Genomic DNA, 17,060 nt, shown 5'->3' on the forward strand with positions numbered 1-17,060 from the left:
CCCTCAAGAGGCAGAGACAGAGGCAGATGGGATTCTGTGAGTTCAAGGCCAGCTACATAATGAGACTTTGTCTCAAAACCTTAAAAATAAATCAAGCAAGAGTAATGGGATTTTATTTCTCTTCTTTCTTTCCTTTCTTTTTCTCCCCTCCTTTTTTGAAACAGTCTCAGTAAGTAGTTCTGGTTGTTCTGAAACTCAGTCTGTAGACCAGGCTGGCCTTGAACTCACAGAACTCCACCTGTCTCTGCCCCCTGAGTGCTAGGATTAAATGTGTTTCTGGCCTCAGACTTGGTTCCTCTCTGCTCTTGACTGTGGTGTGGTGTGACGGGGGCCTTCAACCTCCTGTCACTGTGACTGTCTGCATGAAGAGCAGAAATAAATGCCTCCCCCCCCAGTTTCTTTTTGTCAGCCTCCCCCCCAGCTAAAGAAATAAAACTCTAAGAGGCCTGCCTGAGAGGGAGGGGTTTCCTGCCGGAATGTCAGGGAAACGGAAAGGGATCTTGGAGGGGGCGGTACCTTTGTCGCTGCCCGTTGACCACGTGTGTTTTCCCCTCAGAGGATTATGTAGGAGAGAAGAGAAGACGAGGGCTCAGTGCACAGTCCAGTCTGAGCGCTGGCACATCCCTGAGTGCCCAAGGCTAAGTGGCTGCTGTCTATGAACTTCAGTTACCCCACCTGAAAATGGGCTCTGGGCCACCCATGCAGGCTTGAGGTCTTCATAAACCTTTCCCATCCCAGGGGCAGAGGCGGAGGAAGTCAGGACTCATGGGAAGGCTCCGGGTGTTGATAGGGGTGGTCAGAGGTGGTGCCAGTCAAGCCCGGTTTCTCTCTCTACTGCTTTTCTGATGGTGAGCATCAAGCCTAGAACCTCATGCATCCGAAGCAAGCATTCAACCACTGGGCTGCTCCTTAGCTCTGAGACCCACTTTGACTGTCAGCTCTACCTCCTGCCACTAGCCAAGGGACACAGCTCTTAGACACCGTGTGTGTTAGTGCAGCGGTAAGGCCTGAGAGGCCACACAGTGCTGGGGAAACACCACCCCCAAATCCATGGCCCCTTCATGGTCTGACTATTTCTAAATTTTTAAAAATTTGTTTTCCTTTTACTTATTTCGTGCAGGGTGCTGTTGGTGGTCAGAGCACGGCGTCTAGCACCCAGTCTTCTTCTACGCGTGGGATTAGGGGATAAAACTTGACCATGGGGCTGGGGGCAACTCCTTTACCCCTTACTGCTCTGCTGTGGTGAGAATGGGAACAGGGGGTGGAGCTAGGAAAGGATTAGAAGGACGAGGAGGGGTCAACGGGGGGAGGGCTTTGAGGTTTCAGAAGCCCTGCCAGCCCAGTCTTGCCCTTTCTCTGCCTCTGCATCAGGACGCGGCACTCAGCTACATTAGCATCACACCTGCTTGCTGCCATGCTCCCCGCGGTGATGATCAGGTGCTAACCTCTGAGACTGGACGCAAGTCACCAGTTAAGTGTTTTCTTTTCTTTTTTTTTTTTTTTTTTTTTTTTTTTTTTTTTGGTTTTTCGAGACAGGGTTTCTCTGTGGCTTTGGAGCCTGTCCTGGAACTAGCTCTTGTAGACCAGGCTGGTCTCGAACTCACAGAGATCCGCCTGCCTCTGCCTCCCGAGTGCTGGGATTAAAGGCGCGCGCCACCACCGCCCGGCTAGTGTTTTCTTTTCTAAGAGTTGCCTTGGCCATGGTGAATCATCACAGCAATAGAACAGTGAATGAGACACCCATTCTAAATTTTTGAAGCCACAAGCACCCCCATCCCGGTCACCAGCCTTGCCTGGCCTAGAAATTTCAGAGTTCACAGCCGAGTCCCATTGCCTCATGAAGGATCTCGCTGTGGCAAGACTTCCAGCACCGCGCATGGAGCCAGCATTGTGAACTTCCTCGCTGAAGTGGGCTTCCTCTGACCCAGACAAAGACGTGATTTTCCCAGCTATTCCCATAACCCCGGCCTTTAACCCTGGTATACTGCGCGTGCCCCCTCACCCCGTGTGTGTGTGTGTGTGTGTGTGTGTGTGTGTGTGTGTGCATGGTCTGCATCTGTGGTGTATTACTAATTTTTGATCACATACGATGTCCTAGTTAGGGTTACTACTGCTGAGACGAAACACCATGGCCAGAGCATGTTGGGGAGGAAAGGGTTTGTTTATTTGACTTATGCCTCACATCGGAGTCCATTGCTGAAGAAGTCAGGGTAGGAGCTCAAACAGGGTAGGAACCTGGAGGCAGAGCTGATGCTGAGGGCACACTGGGGTGCTGCCTACTGACTGTTCTCATCACAGCTTGCTCAGCCTGCCTTCTTTTTTTTTAATTTTTTTTTTTTTTTTGAGACAGCTCTGACTGTCCTGGAACTCACTCTGTAGACCAGGCTGGCCTCGAACTCAGAGAGATACACCTGCCTCTGCCTCTGTGAGTGCTGGGACTAGGGTGTGTGCCACCACCTCCTGGCCAGCCTGCTTCATTATAGACCCCAAGACCACCAGTCCAGGGGTTGCACCACCCACAATGGGCTGCTCCCCAACATTAATCACTAAGTAAGAGAATGTCCTACAGACTAACCTCAATTGAGGCTCCCTCCTTTCAGATGACATAGCTTGTGTCAAGTTGACATAAAACCAGCCAGCACACACCAACACGTATGGAATTAATTAGGGGCAGTCTTAGGTAGGGTTGTCATTTGTGTGCTGAAACAACATGATCAAAACTGATTTGGGGAGAAAAGGCTTTATTTGGCTTCCTGCACAGCAGCCATCACTGAAGGAAGCAGGGCAGGAAGCTGGAGGCAGGAGCTGGTGCAGAGGCCATGGAGGATGCTGCTTACTGCCTTGCTCCCCATGGCTTGCTCAGCCTGCTTTCTTATAGACCTCAGAATCACCAGCTCAGGGACGGCACCACTCACAATAGGCTGGGTTCTCTCTCGTCAACCACTAATTAAGAAAATGCTCTACAAACCAATCTTATAGAGGTGTTTTCTCAAATGAGGGTCCCTCCTCTCAGATGACTCTAGCTTGTGTCAAGCTAACATAACACTATCCAGCACAGGAGAGATGGCTCAGAGGTTAAGAGCATTGACTGCTCTTCCAAAGGTCCTGAGTTCAATTCCCAGCAACCACATGGTGGCTCACAACCATCTGTAATGGGGTCTGGTGCCCTCTTCTAGCCTGTAGGCAAACACACAGACAGAATATTGTATACATAATAAATAAATAAATAAATATATTTTAAGAAACTATCCAGCACAGGAGCTTTAAAAGGTTGTGTGCATGTTGTGTAGACACAAGAATATGTGGAGACCAGGGCACAGCTTCTGACAGTTCTCTCCTCCTGTCTTCTTGTTGGTTTTTTTTTTTTTTGTTGTTGTTGTTGTTGTTGTTTTCGAGACAGGGTTTCTCTGCAGCTCTAGAGCCTGTCCTGGAACTAGCTCTTGTAGACCAGGCTGGTCTTGAACTCACAGAGATCCGCCTGCCTCTGCCTCCCGAGTGCTGGGATTAAAGGTGCACCACCACCGCCCAGCCTGAGTCTTTTATTCATATGAGTGCTTTGCCTGCACACTTGTCTGAGCACCACATGCATGCCTGATGCCTGAGGAAGTGGTAAGCCTCCATGTGCCAGGATTACAGGTGTGTACCACCACACCTGGGAAATCAATCAGCGTGTCTGAGAGTATAGACAGTGTCTAAATCAGCGTGTCTGAGAGTATAGACAGTGTCTAAATCAGCGTGTCTGAGAGGATAGACAGTGTCTAAATCATCAGCGTGTCTGAGAGGATAGACAGTGTCTAAATCAGCGTGTCTGAGAGTATAGACAGTGTCTTCTTTGTCCCACCAGTACCCGGCCCGTGGCAGGTGTTCACTGAGTATCGACTGACAACATGGGAAGCCCACGGCTGGGCCAGCCTTTCCGGTCTCGTGGTGTAGTGGTGTCAGGTTGGCCCACCGCCTGCTCCTGGTTCTTTCCCCACCTGCCCTTTACAGCCATCTCTGTTAGGTGATCTGCACACTCTCAGACAGGGTACCACTCTATAGTCTAGTCTACACTTGAGTCTGCAGCCTTCCCGAGCCCCACTGAGTGCTGGGGTCACAGGTCCACGCCGCCTTACCTGGCTAGGGCATTACAATGCCACTAACAGCCACAGGAGCACGTAGGAGGGATCCAGCCTGTTCTCAGTGCCACTAAGGGAACCAGGGTGGGGTAAAGCCCCTTCCCTGGCTCCTGAGAAGCCCCATCCTTAACCTTCTGTCCTTTCTGCTCTCCTGACAGGGCGCTGTAGCTATGTGAAGCTCAGGCCCCAGCAGGGAACATGTTTTTAAACAAAATCACAAAGGGTCATGAAGGAACCCAGTTATACTGAAGCACAGTTAACAGACATTTACATTTTTGGTATGTAATATATATGTTTCTTTATTAACATGTTAAAAACAAGGAAAATCTAACAGCTATGATCATTTCAAAGGAGTGACACATAAATGATATTCTGAGATATAAAGCAGTCTGAAAACATCTGGGATTTCCAGCGGCTACAAAGTCACAGGTGCTGTCAATGCTATCGTGGCCTGATGCCCAAGTACATAAGGGAATGCTAAACTTGTCACAGGTGAGTGAAAATAAAGAATGCCATTTTTTCCTATCTAGGTTCACAAATCCCCTGATATCCTTGGACCCAGTCAAAATCCTCTGACTACAGCATAGAGAACGCCAGCCTGAGCCTTAACTCCCATACACGGGCCCTGGGAAACCGGGACTCAGGCCGTTTCCCCTGTGGGAAGCCTGAGCCTAGAAAGGTTAAGGAATCTGCCCAAAGTCGCCCAGGCTCAGCTTGAAGTTCTGTCCCTCTCTGCACACAGAGCTGGACCCTAGAGCCAGGCACTCCGTGGACTCAGAGCTATAATGCCCTGCTCACCCGGGACCTGAGCCCTATAGGGTTCAGCCAGTGAAACAGGAACATGGCCCCTTGAAACCACACACACTCAGTTATTTTTATCTCCAGTTTATTTTTTTTTTAGACTAAGAGCAGAGTATGAAAGTCACAGCCAAAGCACTTGAAAAAGGCCCAGGATGGGTGGGGACCACATAGGGTGGGCAGGGCAAGGTCCTGGGAGCTGGTTCCTGGCTCAGGGCTGGAGGGGAGGGGGCATTGTTGTTGTGTCCCCAAAAGTGTCTGTGCGTTGCATAGGTCCTGTCTTCACAGAAGACGAAAGAGGGGCCAGGGGGGTCCCAAGAGGGGCCTAACCTGGTGGGGGAGGGGTCTGAATCTGGAGGGGTGGTCAGAAAAGGTCAAGGTTAGGAGGGGAAGGGCTCTGTCTGTCTGTACATTATATATAGAGATATAGTGTCTGTACATGCCTGTCGGGCACCCCAATGCCCACCCCTGTCCACTGCCTGCTCCCCCCAGGGGTGTCTATTTGTAAACTTGGATTCAATCCAAACCACAGCCCTCTGTGTGGGAGGGAGGAGGGAGGAGGACATGCTTATTGCTGTAAACAGGGGAGGGGTAGCCTGAGGCTCCACCCCTCACCCATCTAGTCCCCTCCCCATGTTCTGCCCCGGAGGAGAGTGACAGGGGGCACCTCCCGAGCTTCATTTGTTCTCTCTGGGGCATATGTGCCTCTTGGGGGACAAAGAGAGAGGGCACCAGGGTCAGGGAAAGGTACCAGGGGGCAGGGAGTCCTGAGCACTGCCTTTTAAAGCCCCCAGGTTTGGTACCAAACATTACCAAAGCCACAGGCCACCTGGGACCTGTGGCTGCCCCTGTGCCTGATCCACTACAACGCCTGTCCTAGACAGTGGACAAAGAGGGCAGGCACAGATAGACAGATGTACGGTCAGATCCCACTCCCAACCACGGCAAGAAGGATGTAGGCCCCACAGCTGATTCCCCGCTCCTTCTCAGCCCTGCCCCACCTCACTCTGTCATAGGAAGGGGCAGAGCTAGGAGGCCAAGAGTGTCATAAGGAAGAAGGCGATGCCCACAGCCAGAGGCAGGTGTTCCCGTTTGGGGCTGGTCCCGCTGATGCTCTTCTCAAGCTTGGGCACCTGGGGACTCTCTCCCTCAAAGTCTTCTGTGGAGAGACAAATAGACAGACTCGTAAGGGCTGTGCTGTACGCTGGGGCGGGGGGCACGCGGAGGCGGCAGCAGCAGCAGCAGTGGAGCCAGGGATGTGACCACCCACGGGGGCGGGACGGGCAGGAAGGACCGGTGTCCCAAGGGAAGGCATGCGGGGGGAAAAAAAAGCAGGCACCGGGAAGGGGGCTGCGGTTCCAGCAGTGGCCACCAGAGGGCGCTGCGCAGACTCACCCAACACGTTGATCTTCACATTGGGGCCCATGGTGAACTGGGGGAGAGTGGGGACCGGCTTCTCCCCGGAGTGCGATGCTGCGGGGTGGGGTGCGGGTGAGGAGAGAGGAGGGGAAAGTCAGGGCAAGGACCCCCTCCCCCTGCTACAGCTGGGAAGCTAATCCCTGTCGCCTGTGCCCTCCGCCCCCATCCCCAGGAAGTCAAGGGAGCCCCAAAGCAGGGAGGCGAGGATGCGGACACTGTTGGAAGCCGACGCTACTCACTGGAGGCGCAGCAGACGAACACCTTCATCCTCAGACACTTCCAGTGCAGATTGTGAGTGGGCGTGGCTGGGGAGGAGACTGGGCCTGAGTTGCTTTCACTCACTGGTGCCCTTGCGACCTTACGCTTAGACTCCCCCCCCCCCCGCCCCAAATTGCCCGCATCCGGCTATGTCCTGGGGTAACTGCTCCATCCTTTGGACAGTGGTCACCATGGCTCTGTGGCCAGCTCAACCCAGAATGCCCGGAACAGAAATGCTCTGAGGCCCAAATTTGAGGCTGTCACCAAGCCCCCACTCCAATCCTCACAACTCTGAAGCCTTATCCCTGGTGAAGACCACATCGGCCGACCGGCCGGGGATCCCCGGGACCCTACCCTGTCACTCAAAAGACCGAGGACCCGGCACTCACAGATATAGTAATATTCTTGGCCGGCATGGAATTCATATCCCAGCGAGAAGGCGCTGTAGCGCTGGAACTTCTCGGAGAACTTGATGGGGCTGTGCGAGGCGTGCTGCCGGTTGCATTCCCAGCGCTTGGAGCCTTGACTGGCGTTGCAGGTGCGGTAGCCACTCAGGTTCACCATGTACAGCACGTACTGCTCCGCCTCGCCGCCAGGCCCTGAGCTATTGTAGTGCGGACAGTAAATATCCAGATAGTCGTTCACGTTCACCTGCACCGTGTAGCCCTCTCGCCGCAGGCTGTGGACAAATGAAGCGGTCAAAGAAAGCCCAATGCTCTAAGGTTTTCCATGTTACCACTTCGCAGACCTTCATTAGGACATTTTAGTCCACATATATAATGTATTTTCATCATAAAACTTCATTCCCCCCAAATCTTGGCTTTTTCTACAGTCTTTTCTCGGCCCCTTTCTGTCCCCAGAGTCCAGAGTGCCAGTCCCCTTACTGTGCCCTCTCCTTTTTTGGACTGTCCTTCTCCTGGTGGCCACCAGAGGGTAGCAAAGGCCTACCTCCTAAGGAAGAGTGGGAGAGGGGCGGAGGAAAGAAGGAACCTAGCTCTGGTTGCCACAGTAACAGCGCAGGCCCCAACGACTCTCAGACCCAGGCCCGGATTTCCTCAGCCCATTCCCCATAATTCACCAGGCCCGAGGAGGGACTGAAGGAATGGAAGCGAAGGGGGAAAGAAGAGAGACCCCTTCCTTGGAACACAAGCCCTTGCATCGATTCTCCCAGAATGCCTTCTTGCTGCTGCAGGTCCACCCCCCAGGCCAGTCCGACTTGCCCTCATACATGCGTGTATGGCGGCTTCATGCACATACATGCACAAGTTCTATGGCACAAACACAAAAATGTCCACCGCCCACTCACAGGCAGCAGATCGTCACAAGAGCTACATTGCATGTGTGGTGAGCCTATGCCAGTATGAGCCGGCCCAACAGTCTCAGGGCTTCCCCTGAATTCCCGACATGGCAGGACCTCTGTCTTTGTGCTTCTGAGTCCTGTTTACCTCCCTCCATCCTGAGAACATTGACAACTAAGTCCCCAATAACTTGACACAGATCAGGGAGCTGAAGAGTTCAGTATCGAGGCCCCACCTGTGACCACGCCAAGCTTTCTGTCTCGTCACACGCCTCCTTTCTCCATTTAAATGTCACACACACAGGGCCTAAACAAGATAACTGTCTTGTCACTTTCCAGGGGAGTCTCTGGACAGAGAAGCAGATGCTGGGTCCCCAGGAATCCCCACCTGCCTGTTAGTCCCCATCTAAGTGTTGGTCTGAACCTCCTGGGTGGTAGCACAGAATGACAGACCTCAATGTAGAAGTGTGGAGGACAGGCTGGAAGTTTCGTTTAACTTCCTGAGGGCAAGTGTGCATACGCTGGCAGTGATATGGGAGTACAGTAGGCACAGGGAGGCATGGGTTACCTGGAGAAACAACCAACCACTGGGCTCCCTAGTCCCCAGGAACTCCCTGAGGGGAGGAACTGGCTCTCTATGTCACCCAGTCCCACAAACGGCAATCCATCACGTTGGGAAAGGAGCTCAGAGGCCTCGCCACTGGATGAGGCCTTGAGGATCCCACCTGACCTTACCCATCCTCACTGGATTTATTTGTGTTGCCCCCTCCCCAGAACCAGCAGTGAGGCAGATGTGTGACAGCTGGCGTTTGGGCTCTGCAGTAAGAACGGGCACAGCCTCCTTGAATCATCAGGAATGCCACCAGTCCCACTTGGTTCCCATGGGAGTGATGGGTCACTCGGGCCCCTCCCTGTCCCTGGCGCTCAGGTGGGCAGGAGTCTCGACGGGCGGGCGCTGAGAGCAGGAAAACGGGTTAGACGAGGCCTGGCTGCTCCCAGCCACCACCCATGCATTGTATGTCCATCCCATCCCCATAGTCTCTTGTTCCTTCCCTAAGGTCCTGGGGAAGGGGCCACCCGCCAGTCAGCACAGGGTGCCAGTCCAAGAGCAGCCCCAAAGCCACCCTGGAGCCATGTTCCTTCAGCCTCACCCATGTATCCAGTCTGGTTGTGAAGGAGCCCCTCCCTGTAGCTGCCCCATTCCTCCTGCCACACGGCAGGGAGCAAGCCAACTCCAGAGATATTCCCACAGGTGGTACCTCAGTTTCCTCAAGAGGGTGGGCTGAGCCTACAGCAGTTGCTGTATGACGATAGGAAAAGAAGTCACCTCTTATCCACCCCTGTGATTGATGGCAGTATAAAGCCTCAGAAATGTCCCGAACCTGGTCATGTGGGTCAAAACCCGATAGCAAGTTGGCTGTGCCCATTGGTGGATACAGAGCAGAAGGCTGGGTGCCAGAAATCCCAAACCATAACTCCTAGGAGACCCGACCTGTCTGTTAGGCACAACCTCTTTAATTGAATCTGTCATCCTTCTTAGCCCAGCAGTGAAGGGGAGGTGCACACAGGCCCCAAGAGCTTCGCAGCTAACCACGCCTCCAAGGTTACCCCCTCCCGCACTCTGCGGAGGGTGGGCCAGCATCTGGGGAATGGGTTGTGCCCTGCTTCTTCAGGGAGTTCTCCGTTCTTCCCTCGTTTATTCCCTCGTTGTTTCCCACTCCTCTCGCAGAAAGGTCTTCACCTCTCTTCTACAGGGATTAGCCCCTAACCTGGTTACTTCGTCCCTCCTGGCCTGCAACGCCCCTGGGTGCATCCCGACTCTTCTCACTTCTACAGCGCAGCGCCTCTGTTTCCCAGGATCTCAACCTTCGGTGTCAGCGGGGGACTAGACGGGAGGTGGGGGAGCGGGGAAGGAGCAAACGTCTCCCCCTGGGGCAATTAGGGGCAGGTAAACAGGGTGTCTAACAAGACCTGGGAGAAGGGGAAGGCTCCCAAGAGATCCTGAACTTGTTAAACTCCTCAGCTTTAGAAGCCAAGATGCAGAGTTAAGGAAGTGGAGGCAAAATGCAGAGACTAGGTTCTTCCCCTCTAGTGCGCGCCCCCGAGGCTGCGCGCCGCCCGCTCCAGCAGGCGAGGCCCAACCACGTGTGCGCGGCGTGGAGTCCGCGCGCCGGGGCTGGGGGGTGGGGGTGGGCAGCGGCGGCGGGAACGCTCCTTGGGCGGCGCGTGCACACTGACACCCCCGCGCCCCGCCAGCTCCGGTCTGGTGGAGAAGCAGCTCGCCGGTCACCCCCGCCCCTCGACCCTGCGACAGTAGCGGCGGCGAAGGTTTATTGATCTGCAGCGGCGGAGAAGAGCGAGGACCCGCCGAAAGCGAGACACACAGAGATGGAAAGACTCTACCATATACAGAGGGGAGGCGAACACACAGACGGATTCGCCCGAAAGGGGAAAGGGAGGGAGCCACAGGGAGACAGGGGAAGCCAGAAACCAGGAGAGGGAGGAAAGGGATGAAACCAGGCAAGACTTGGAAAACGGTAAAGACTCAGCATCCTAACCAGAGAGGCCCATAGCAGAGAAGACACCGTGGAAAAGAAGAGAAATGGGACACACTGGCGACCGGACGAAAACAGACCACCGTGGACGTAGTAGAGGTCTCAATAAATATTTGTTGAATGAATGTGTGAATGAAAGCGATCGGCAACAGCAACGTTTCCAAGATAGGTAGGGAGATCACGAGAAAAAAGATGCTCTTAAGGCCAGTACCAACACCTTAGTTTAGTTCAAAGAAAAGAAGCGCTAGCAAGGGGATAATACATGTTTGGCCTCAACTCCGCCCGGTTCAGTACCCGGCTCAGGAGACCCCCGACTTCACACCCTCATCACTCCCTCCAATACGGGTTCCCACCGCGTCCCAGTTTCTGAGCCAGTTTAGGAAAAGGTCTCGCCTATTCCCAGGGACTAACTCAAGGGGCTGAGTGGGGGAAGGGACGAAGGCTAGGTAGCCAGGACTGAGCCTCCGGCCCCGGTCTGTCAACGGAGGCTACTGCAGGTCTGTCAAAAGAGGTCACTGCACGTGTTCCACCAGCACCCTCCCACGTGACCCTAAGAGGCGGGGTCGCAGACCCTCCCCCACGTGACCCCAAGGGGCAGCGACCCTCAGCACGTGACGGGAGGTGGGAGCCAGGAGTCTGGATCACGTGACTGGAGAAAAGGGGGGGGCCTGGGAGCCTGTGGCTCGGCCCGGCCCCGCCCCCAGCTCCCCGGCCCTCTCCACTCCCGGCTCTGGAGCACGTCGCTCTCACGATTTATGGGGCCGCGGATGCCGCAGTGAGAGAGCCGGGGAGCCCGGGCGCAGCGGCAACAAAGGCCCGGGAAGCGGGGCGGGGGCGGCAGCGGCCTCCTGGCCGAGTGTGCGCCGCCTCCTACCTCCCTCGGTCCCTGCCCGCACGGGAGAGGAGAGGGCGAAAGGAGGTTCTGGGAACCCGGCTCTCCCATCCCGTTCCGGAGCTTTCACCTGCGCCCAGGTGTATGCGGGGGAGGGGAACCTGATCAACGCTCCCCTCAAGGCTATTCCCACACCCACTAGGCTCTGGCATCTACGACCAGGGGGGTTCCCCAAGGGTGGCGGGGAACCCGGGGTCTCTCACCTGCGAGCTCACGGCTCGTGCCAGACTGAAGCGGGGCGGGGGTCGGACGTGTGAACCTCGTTGGGGGGGTGAGCTAGATATAGCAGGGTAGTCAGCCCTCAGCGCCCCCCGGAGAGGTTGGAGTCCCACTCCGGGGGGGAGGGGCTGCAACCCCACCCCCGAGGTTTCCATGGGAAGCAAAAGGGGGGCGTCATTAGCTCATCCCCACCCCCAGTCTGACACTCTGGGCGCGAGGAGAAAGAGGGGGAGGCGCAGAGCCCCAAACAACAAAGAGCAAAGCAGCAAGCAGGAGCCCCTCCCCCGGAAGGTTGGGGGTCGTGGTCGAGGCCCTTCAGGTCCCCTCCTCTGGGGTCTCACCATTTGTTCCCTAGTCGGCCCCCAGGGCTGGGAGTCAGAAGCAAAGCTGCCGCCACCGCCCGGGCAGGTGTGACAGTGATCCCCGTGTCCCCAGAGATCCCCCTACCAACACACTGAGGTGGCCAGAGTGATACACCCGACAGCTCGGCAGGGAGAAGACAAGGGCAGCAAGGACTGTGCAGAATGATGGCCCGGTCCCGCAGCCGGCACCGGGCCGCCGCGCCACACACCGGAGGAAACCACACGGCCGCCCTGACACCCGCCCAGACCGCGGCGGCGCCAAGAGCCACCCCAGCCCAGACAAGACTGGCCACGCGGACACCGACCGCAGCCCCCTCCCCGACCCGTCGCCCGCTCCCACCCCTAGACGGTCGCCGACGCAGACACACAAATCACACAGACACACGCACACTGACAGCCGCGCACGCCCGTTCACACTCGGTGCCGTACGCCGTCCCTCAGCGTGTGTGTGTGTGTGTGTGTGTGTGTCACCGACATCTCTGCCTTCCTTCTTTCTCACCAAAACCCTGCGTTTCCAGGGCCCCCTAACTCCGCGACCCTGCCCCGGCTTACCCCAGCAGCGTTTATCCACACATCCAGAGCAACCCATTCCCCTTCGTTCTGGGGAGGTGGCGAATCGGACTTCTTGCCTTAATGCCGAACCCCACTTCTAAAAGCAAGAGTCTTAGGCAAAGCCCCATCAACGTTTACAGGCTGAAAACAGGTCATCCTCGGGTTCCCAAATACAGCGGCCTATCCCCAGCACACCGGTACCCCCAGACTTCAACCTAGCCAAAAGGAGTGTGGATGGCGCGGGGTGGGGGAAGGACTATGGGACAGGGAACACTATTCCAGAGGCGAGTGTGGAAAGAAACCAAGATGAGGTTGGGGCCCCCCAGCAGCCTCCTCCGCACAGCCAGAGCGCTCCTCACTATGCCCCATCAGCTTCTCAGACACCCCCTAGTTTCACAGACGCCCACGTAGTGCGTCCCCTCTCCCTCGCCTCTCGGCACCGAGCCTGTCTCCCAGGACTGCCGCCAGGTTCCCCTAGGACTTCTAGAGCCCACCAGCTCCCCCATCACTGACGCGGGACGCACGGGCTCTCTGGGTCCCCGACTCACTGCTGGTTGGAGCTGTTCCAATATACCGCATGCCGGTTTCCCAGCGCGCCCCCAGGTCCCTGGGCCAGCAGCGGCAGCAGCGGCACGGGCACGAGCAGCAGCAGCAGCAGCAGCGGAGCCGCCGCCATCCCCGGAGCCGCCGCCGCCGCCGCCCCCCGACTGAGCCCCGCGCTCCCGGCTTCTCAGCTTCCCAGCTCCCTGCTGCCGCCGCTGCCAGCCCCCAACCTTAGCCACGCCCACAATCCTTCCCTCCGCCCTTCTGGGCGCGCCCCCGAGGCCCCGCCCCTGGCGCGCTCACGCCGGGCTCCGCCCCACTTGGGCCCAGAGCGCGCCGGGCGCGTGGGCGACGAGAACTGTGTTGCCCCTCTAGGAACAACGCGTCTCTCCACTCTCCTAGGTGATTTGCTGCAGCTTCTTGTGTCTTTTGCTACCCAAGACTGGCGTCCCAGAAGGATTTGGGAGCCAAAACCGGGGTATACATCTTGTGTAGGTCCACACCTTTCTCCATGGAGTATAGGAGTGTCGAGGAGCAAAGGTCTAGCTCTGAATAAGCAGGACTAGACCTATATCTGAACGAATTTGGACTCTACTTCCTCCACGCCCTTTCCATGTGCTCAAGGAGTTAATGGGCACATGATGGGGAAGCCCTCAGGTGGCACCCAGGAGCTAACAGCTGGCTGCCTGAAGGCCCTCAGATGAAAACGAGGGCTTGTTTTTCTCCGAGCCAAGGCAGAGAAGCTCAGCCCAAAGAATGTCATCTTACAGGGACTGGACACAAGGGCTGGACACAGGGGCTCACTCTTTTAATCCTGGCTCTCTGGAGGCAGTGACAGTCGGATCTCTGTGAGTTCAAAGGCAGCTAGCTACATTGGTCTGTGTAGGCCTACTTTGGTAATCCAGGGCAAAGGTGTTTGTCGCTGATGGTGACAGTTAAGGTAGGAGTCAGTTGGAGCCAAGCAGTTCCCTCGGCGATGTCCTCGGGCATGCTCATTCCTGCTCCCATAGATGCTTTCTTTAAGGACAGAGAGGACCTTGTGTTCCACAGCTTTGTGTTAGTGGGGACATCCAAGCACAGACATGGCATACACGGGGGAGGAGGGGTGGTATGTGTACCCAGAAGCAGGGAACACGGAAACATGGACACTTGACTCACAGACTGATATACACACACAAGGTGCTAGGATAACTAGAGAAGAGACTGGTAGAAAAACATAGGCTTACAGTCACAGAGACATTGAAGTACACACACGCACGCACACCGCACACGGCTCCCTAGCAAACGGGCCTACCCCTCTCAAAGGGTCGAGAATCCAGACCTAGCAGACCCTCACCCCTGTCCCTTCTCTTTCCTAGAAGCCCAAACCAGAAGGCAAAGCAGAACCAGGCCTGACTGGGTTCTCAGAACCCACAGCAGCTGTGCCCAGAGAGGCAGGCATGATGCTGTTTTGTTGTGCTTCAAGAGGCAGGACAGATATCTGCGCCCTCCACCTGTTTACCTTTGGCAGTACAAGGTCTTGACCACAAACGAGCCTGCCTTGGGCTCCGTGCCTCCCTGCTGCTAGGCAAGAGTGGGTGCTGTCCTCTCTGGGAACCTCTCCACTCCCAGGAGGTATCTTCTCTCTTCTTGGGAGCCAGAAAATAAACGAGGCCCCTTGGGATGGGAGTGAGGAACTCTGCAAACATCTCTCTTCATTCCCAAAGAGGTTTGCTTCACCCCAGTAATGCTAACTTGCACACTCATGGGACCACAGGTTCCAGCCCCTGCCTCTGATCCACAGAAGCAAGTGTCTCTCTGTAGAGCAGAGTAGCCAGAGAGTCTGTCCATATGCACAGCAAGTGTAGGCTGCACTGGTCCAGGACTTTGAATGTGTATGAGACCCTAGGTTCAATCCCCGTTACGGTAAAAAAGTAAATGAGTAAGACCTGGCTTTGATTTTAAGATTTGGGTGGCTTGGGCCCCGTACTCTAGAGCCCAGCTGTTTCTCTTTAGAAAGTACTACTCTGCCTTCTCCCTCCAATAACCATAGAGCTTCCTAATGGGAGAGGCGGCTCAGAGGTCAAGAGCATTTGTTAGTCTTCCAGAGGACCCACCTTTGATTCCCAGCACCCACCCACATCAGATGACTCACAAATGCCTGGAAGTCCAGTTCCAGTGGATCTGATACCCTCTTGTGGCCTGAAAAGGTGCTGGCACTCACGTGTGCAGATACCCATAGCCACACCCATATAATAATAATTTTACGAAACAGGAAAAAAAGGGAGCTTTTTCCTTTGAACTGGGGGCCCTCTTTGTTTAAGCCTGGGTCTAAGATCATCTTTCTCTCTCTGACCAAAATCTGACTTTCAAGGTGAGACCTGTGTGGGGCCTGTGTCCATGGGTGGGCTCTTCTAGTACCCAGGCTTCTGTTCATAGGGCTGCTGGCTGCTTTGAGCCTCTGTGTAGATCACAAAGCAGCCCTCCATGCAGACTCTGTCTCTAGAGTGCCTTTGGTGGAAGCGGGCTTACGTGCTCTCTATCTTAGTGGGGAGTGTGAGCTGATGCAGCCTCTTCTTGTCCTTTGTTGTACCAAGCACAAACTTCATAACTGCATGTGGCAGTTCTGTGTACAGAATAAACAGTATATGCACCTCCAGCTACAGTACCATTCAAAAGCCTCAAGGGAACTGAGAGTCTGTTTGTTTGAGACAGGTCTCTCTATGTATGTCCTGGGACTCAGTAGGTAGACCAGGCCAGCCTCAAACGCCTGCCTCTTCCTCCAGTGCTGGGATAAAGGCGAGTGCCACTAAACCTTACTGGGACTGGGATTCTTGAAGGACTAGGTTTCTGGACAGGAGATCTGAGCTGCTCCTGGGACCTGTAGCATCTGGGTCAGGAGAAGTCTTCCAATGTGGGGAGTAGGCCTTTGTTTATTCCTGTAACTCCAGTCATTTTTGACTGACCTGTGGTAGGAATGTGTTATCTATTTGGCACTGCCATCCAGCATGCATGTGCACACATCCACAGCGCTGCCATCCAGCATGTGTGTGCGCACACATCCACAGCGCTGCCATCCAGCATATGTGTGCGCACACATCCACAGCGCTGCCATCTGGCATTCATGTGCCATGTGTGTGTGCACACATCCACAGCGCTGCCATCCAGCATGCATGTGCACACATCCACAGCGCTGCCATCCAGCATGTGTGCACACACATCTACAGTGCTGCCATCCAGCATGTGTGTGCACCATCCACAGCGCTGCCATCCAGCATATGTGTGCGCGCACATCTACAGCGGTGCCATCCAGCATGTGTGCACACACATCTACAGTGCTGCCATCCAGCATGCATGTGCACACATCCACAGCGCTGCCATCCAGCATGTGTGTGCACACACATCCACAGCGCTGCCATCTGGCATTCATGTGCCATGCATGTGTGCACACATCCACAGCGCTGCCATCCAGCATATGTGTGTGCACACATCCACAGCGCTGCCATCCAGCATGTGTGCACACATATCCACAGCGCTGCCATCCAGCATGTGTGTGCACACACATCCACAGCGCTGCCATCCAGCATATGTGCACACACATCCACAGCACTGCCATCCAGCACGCGTGTGCGCACACATCCACAGCGCTGCCATCCAGCATATGTGCACACACATCCACAGCACTGCCATCCAGCACGCGTGTGCGCACACATCCACAGCGCTGCCATCCAGCATACATGTGCACACATCCACAGCGCTGCTGAACGTAGCATGGAGCAGAAGCAGAAAGGTTCGCAAGGCAATATTTACTCTGCTACAGGGGACATGTCCTCAGTTTCCCTCTGTCCCATTCTTTAAAAGTGTGTTTGGGGTTGAAGAGGTGGCTCAGTAGTTAAGAATACCTTTTAACCCTTGCAAAAGGACCTGAATTCGATTCCTATCACCTATATGGCAGCTTACAACCACCTTTAATTCCAGTTGCATGGGATCCTACCCCCTCTTCTGGCTTTTCAGGCACCAGGTACGCACATAGTGCATAGAAACACATGTAGGAGAAACACCCCACAC

General features: G+C 55.3%; 1 protein-coding gene and 1 long non-coding RNA gene across 2 annotated transcripts; one reads left to right on the top strand and one right to left on the bottom strand.

Annotated features, from left to right (window-relative positions):
• Nucleotides 1-1,675: 1,675 nt before the first annotated feature.
• Nucleotides 1,676-7,347, top strand: LOC121676995. Its single transcript, XR_006020678.1, has 3 exons — nucleotides 1,676-1,979; nucleotides 4,470-4,610; nucleotides 6,508-7,347. It is a non-coding gene; the product is annotated as an uncharacterized LOC121676995 (long non-coding RNA).
• Nucleotides 5,170-13,146, bottom strand: Efna3 (ephrin A3). The gene is made up of 5 exons (XM_038311854.1): nucleotides 13,019-13,146; nucleotides 6,983-7,272; nucleotides 6,575-6,640; nucleotides 6,312-6,389; nucleotides 5,170-6,075 (listed from the first exon to the last, which is right to left on the bottom strand). The coding sequence occupies exons 1-5, from the start codon at nucleotides 13,144-13,146 to the stop codon at nucleotides 5,945-5,947; spliced, it is 693 nt and encodes a 230-aa protein (XP_038167782.1). The 3' UTR covers nucleotides 5,170-5,944.
• Nucleotides 13,147-17,060: the final 3,914 nt, after the last annotated feature.

This window comes from Arvicola amphibius, chromosome 14 (genome assembly GCF_903992535.2).
Source record: "Arvicola amphibius chromosome 14, mArvAmp1.2, whole genome shotgun sequence".
NCBI lineage: Eukaryota > Metazoa > Chordata > Mammalia > Rodentia > Cricetidae > Arvicola > Arvicola amphibius.

Excerpts from the sequence above, each read along its gene's own strand:
- Efna3 (XM_038311854.1), bottom strand. The coding sequence starts at position 13,146 with ATGGCGGCGGCTCCGCTGCTGCTGCTGCTGCTGCTCGTGCCCGTGCCG. Across the intron at positions 7,273-13,018 it reads TGGAACAGCTCCAACCAGCA|CCTGCGGCGAGAGGGCTACA; the intron begins GTGAGTCGGGGA and ends ATTTGTCCACAG. Across the intron at positions 6,076-6,311 it reads TGTGAAGATCAACGTGTTGG|AAGACTTTGAGGGAGAGAGT; the intron begins GTGAGTCTGCGC and ends GTCTCTCCACAG.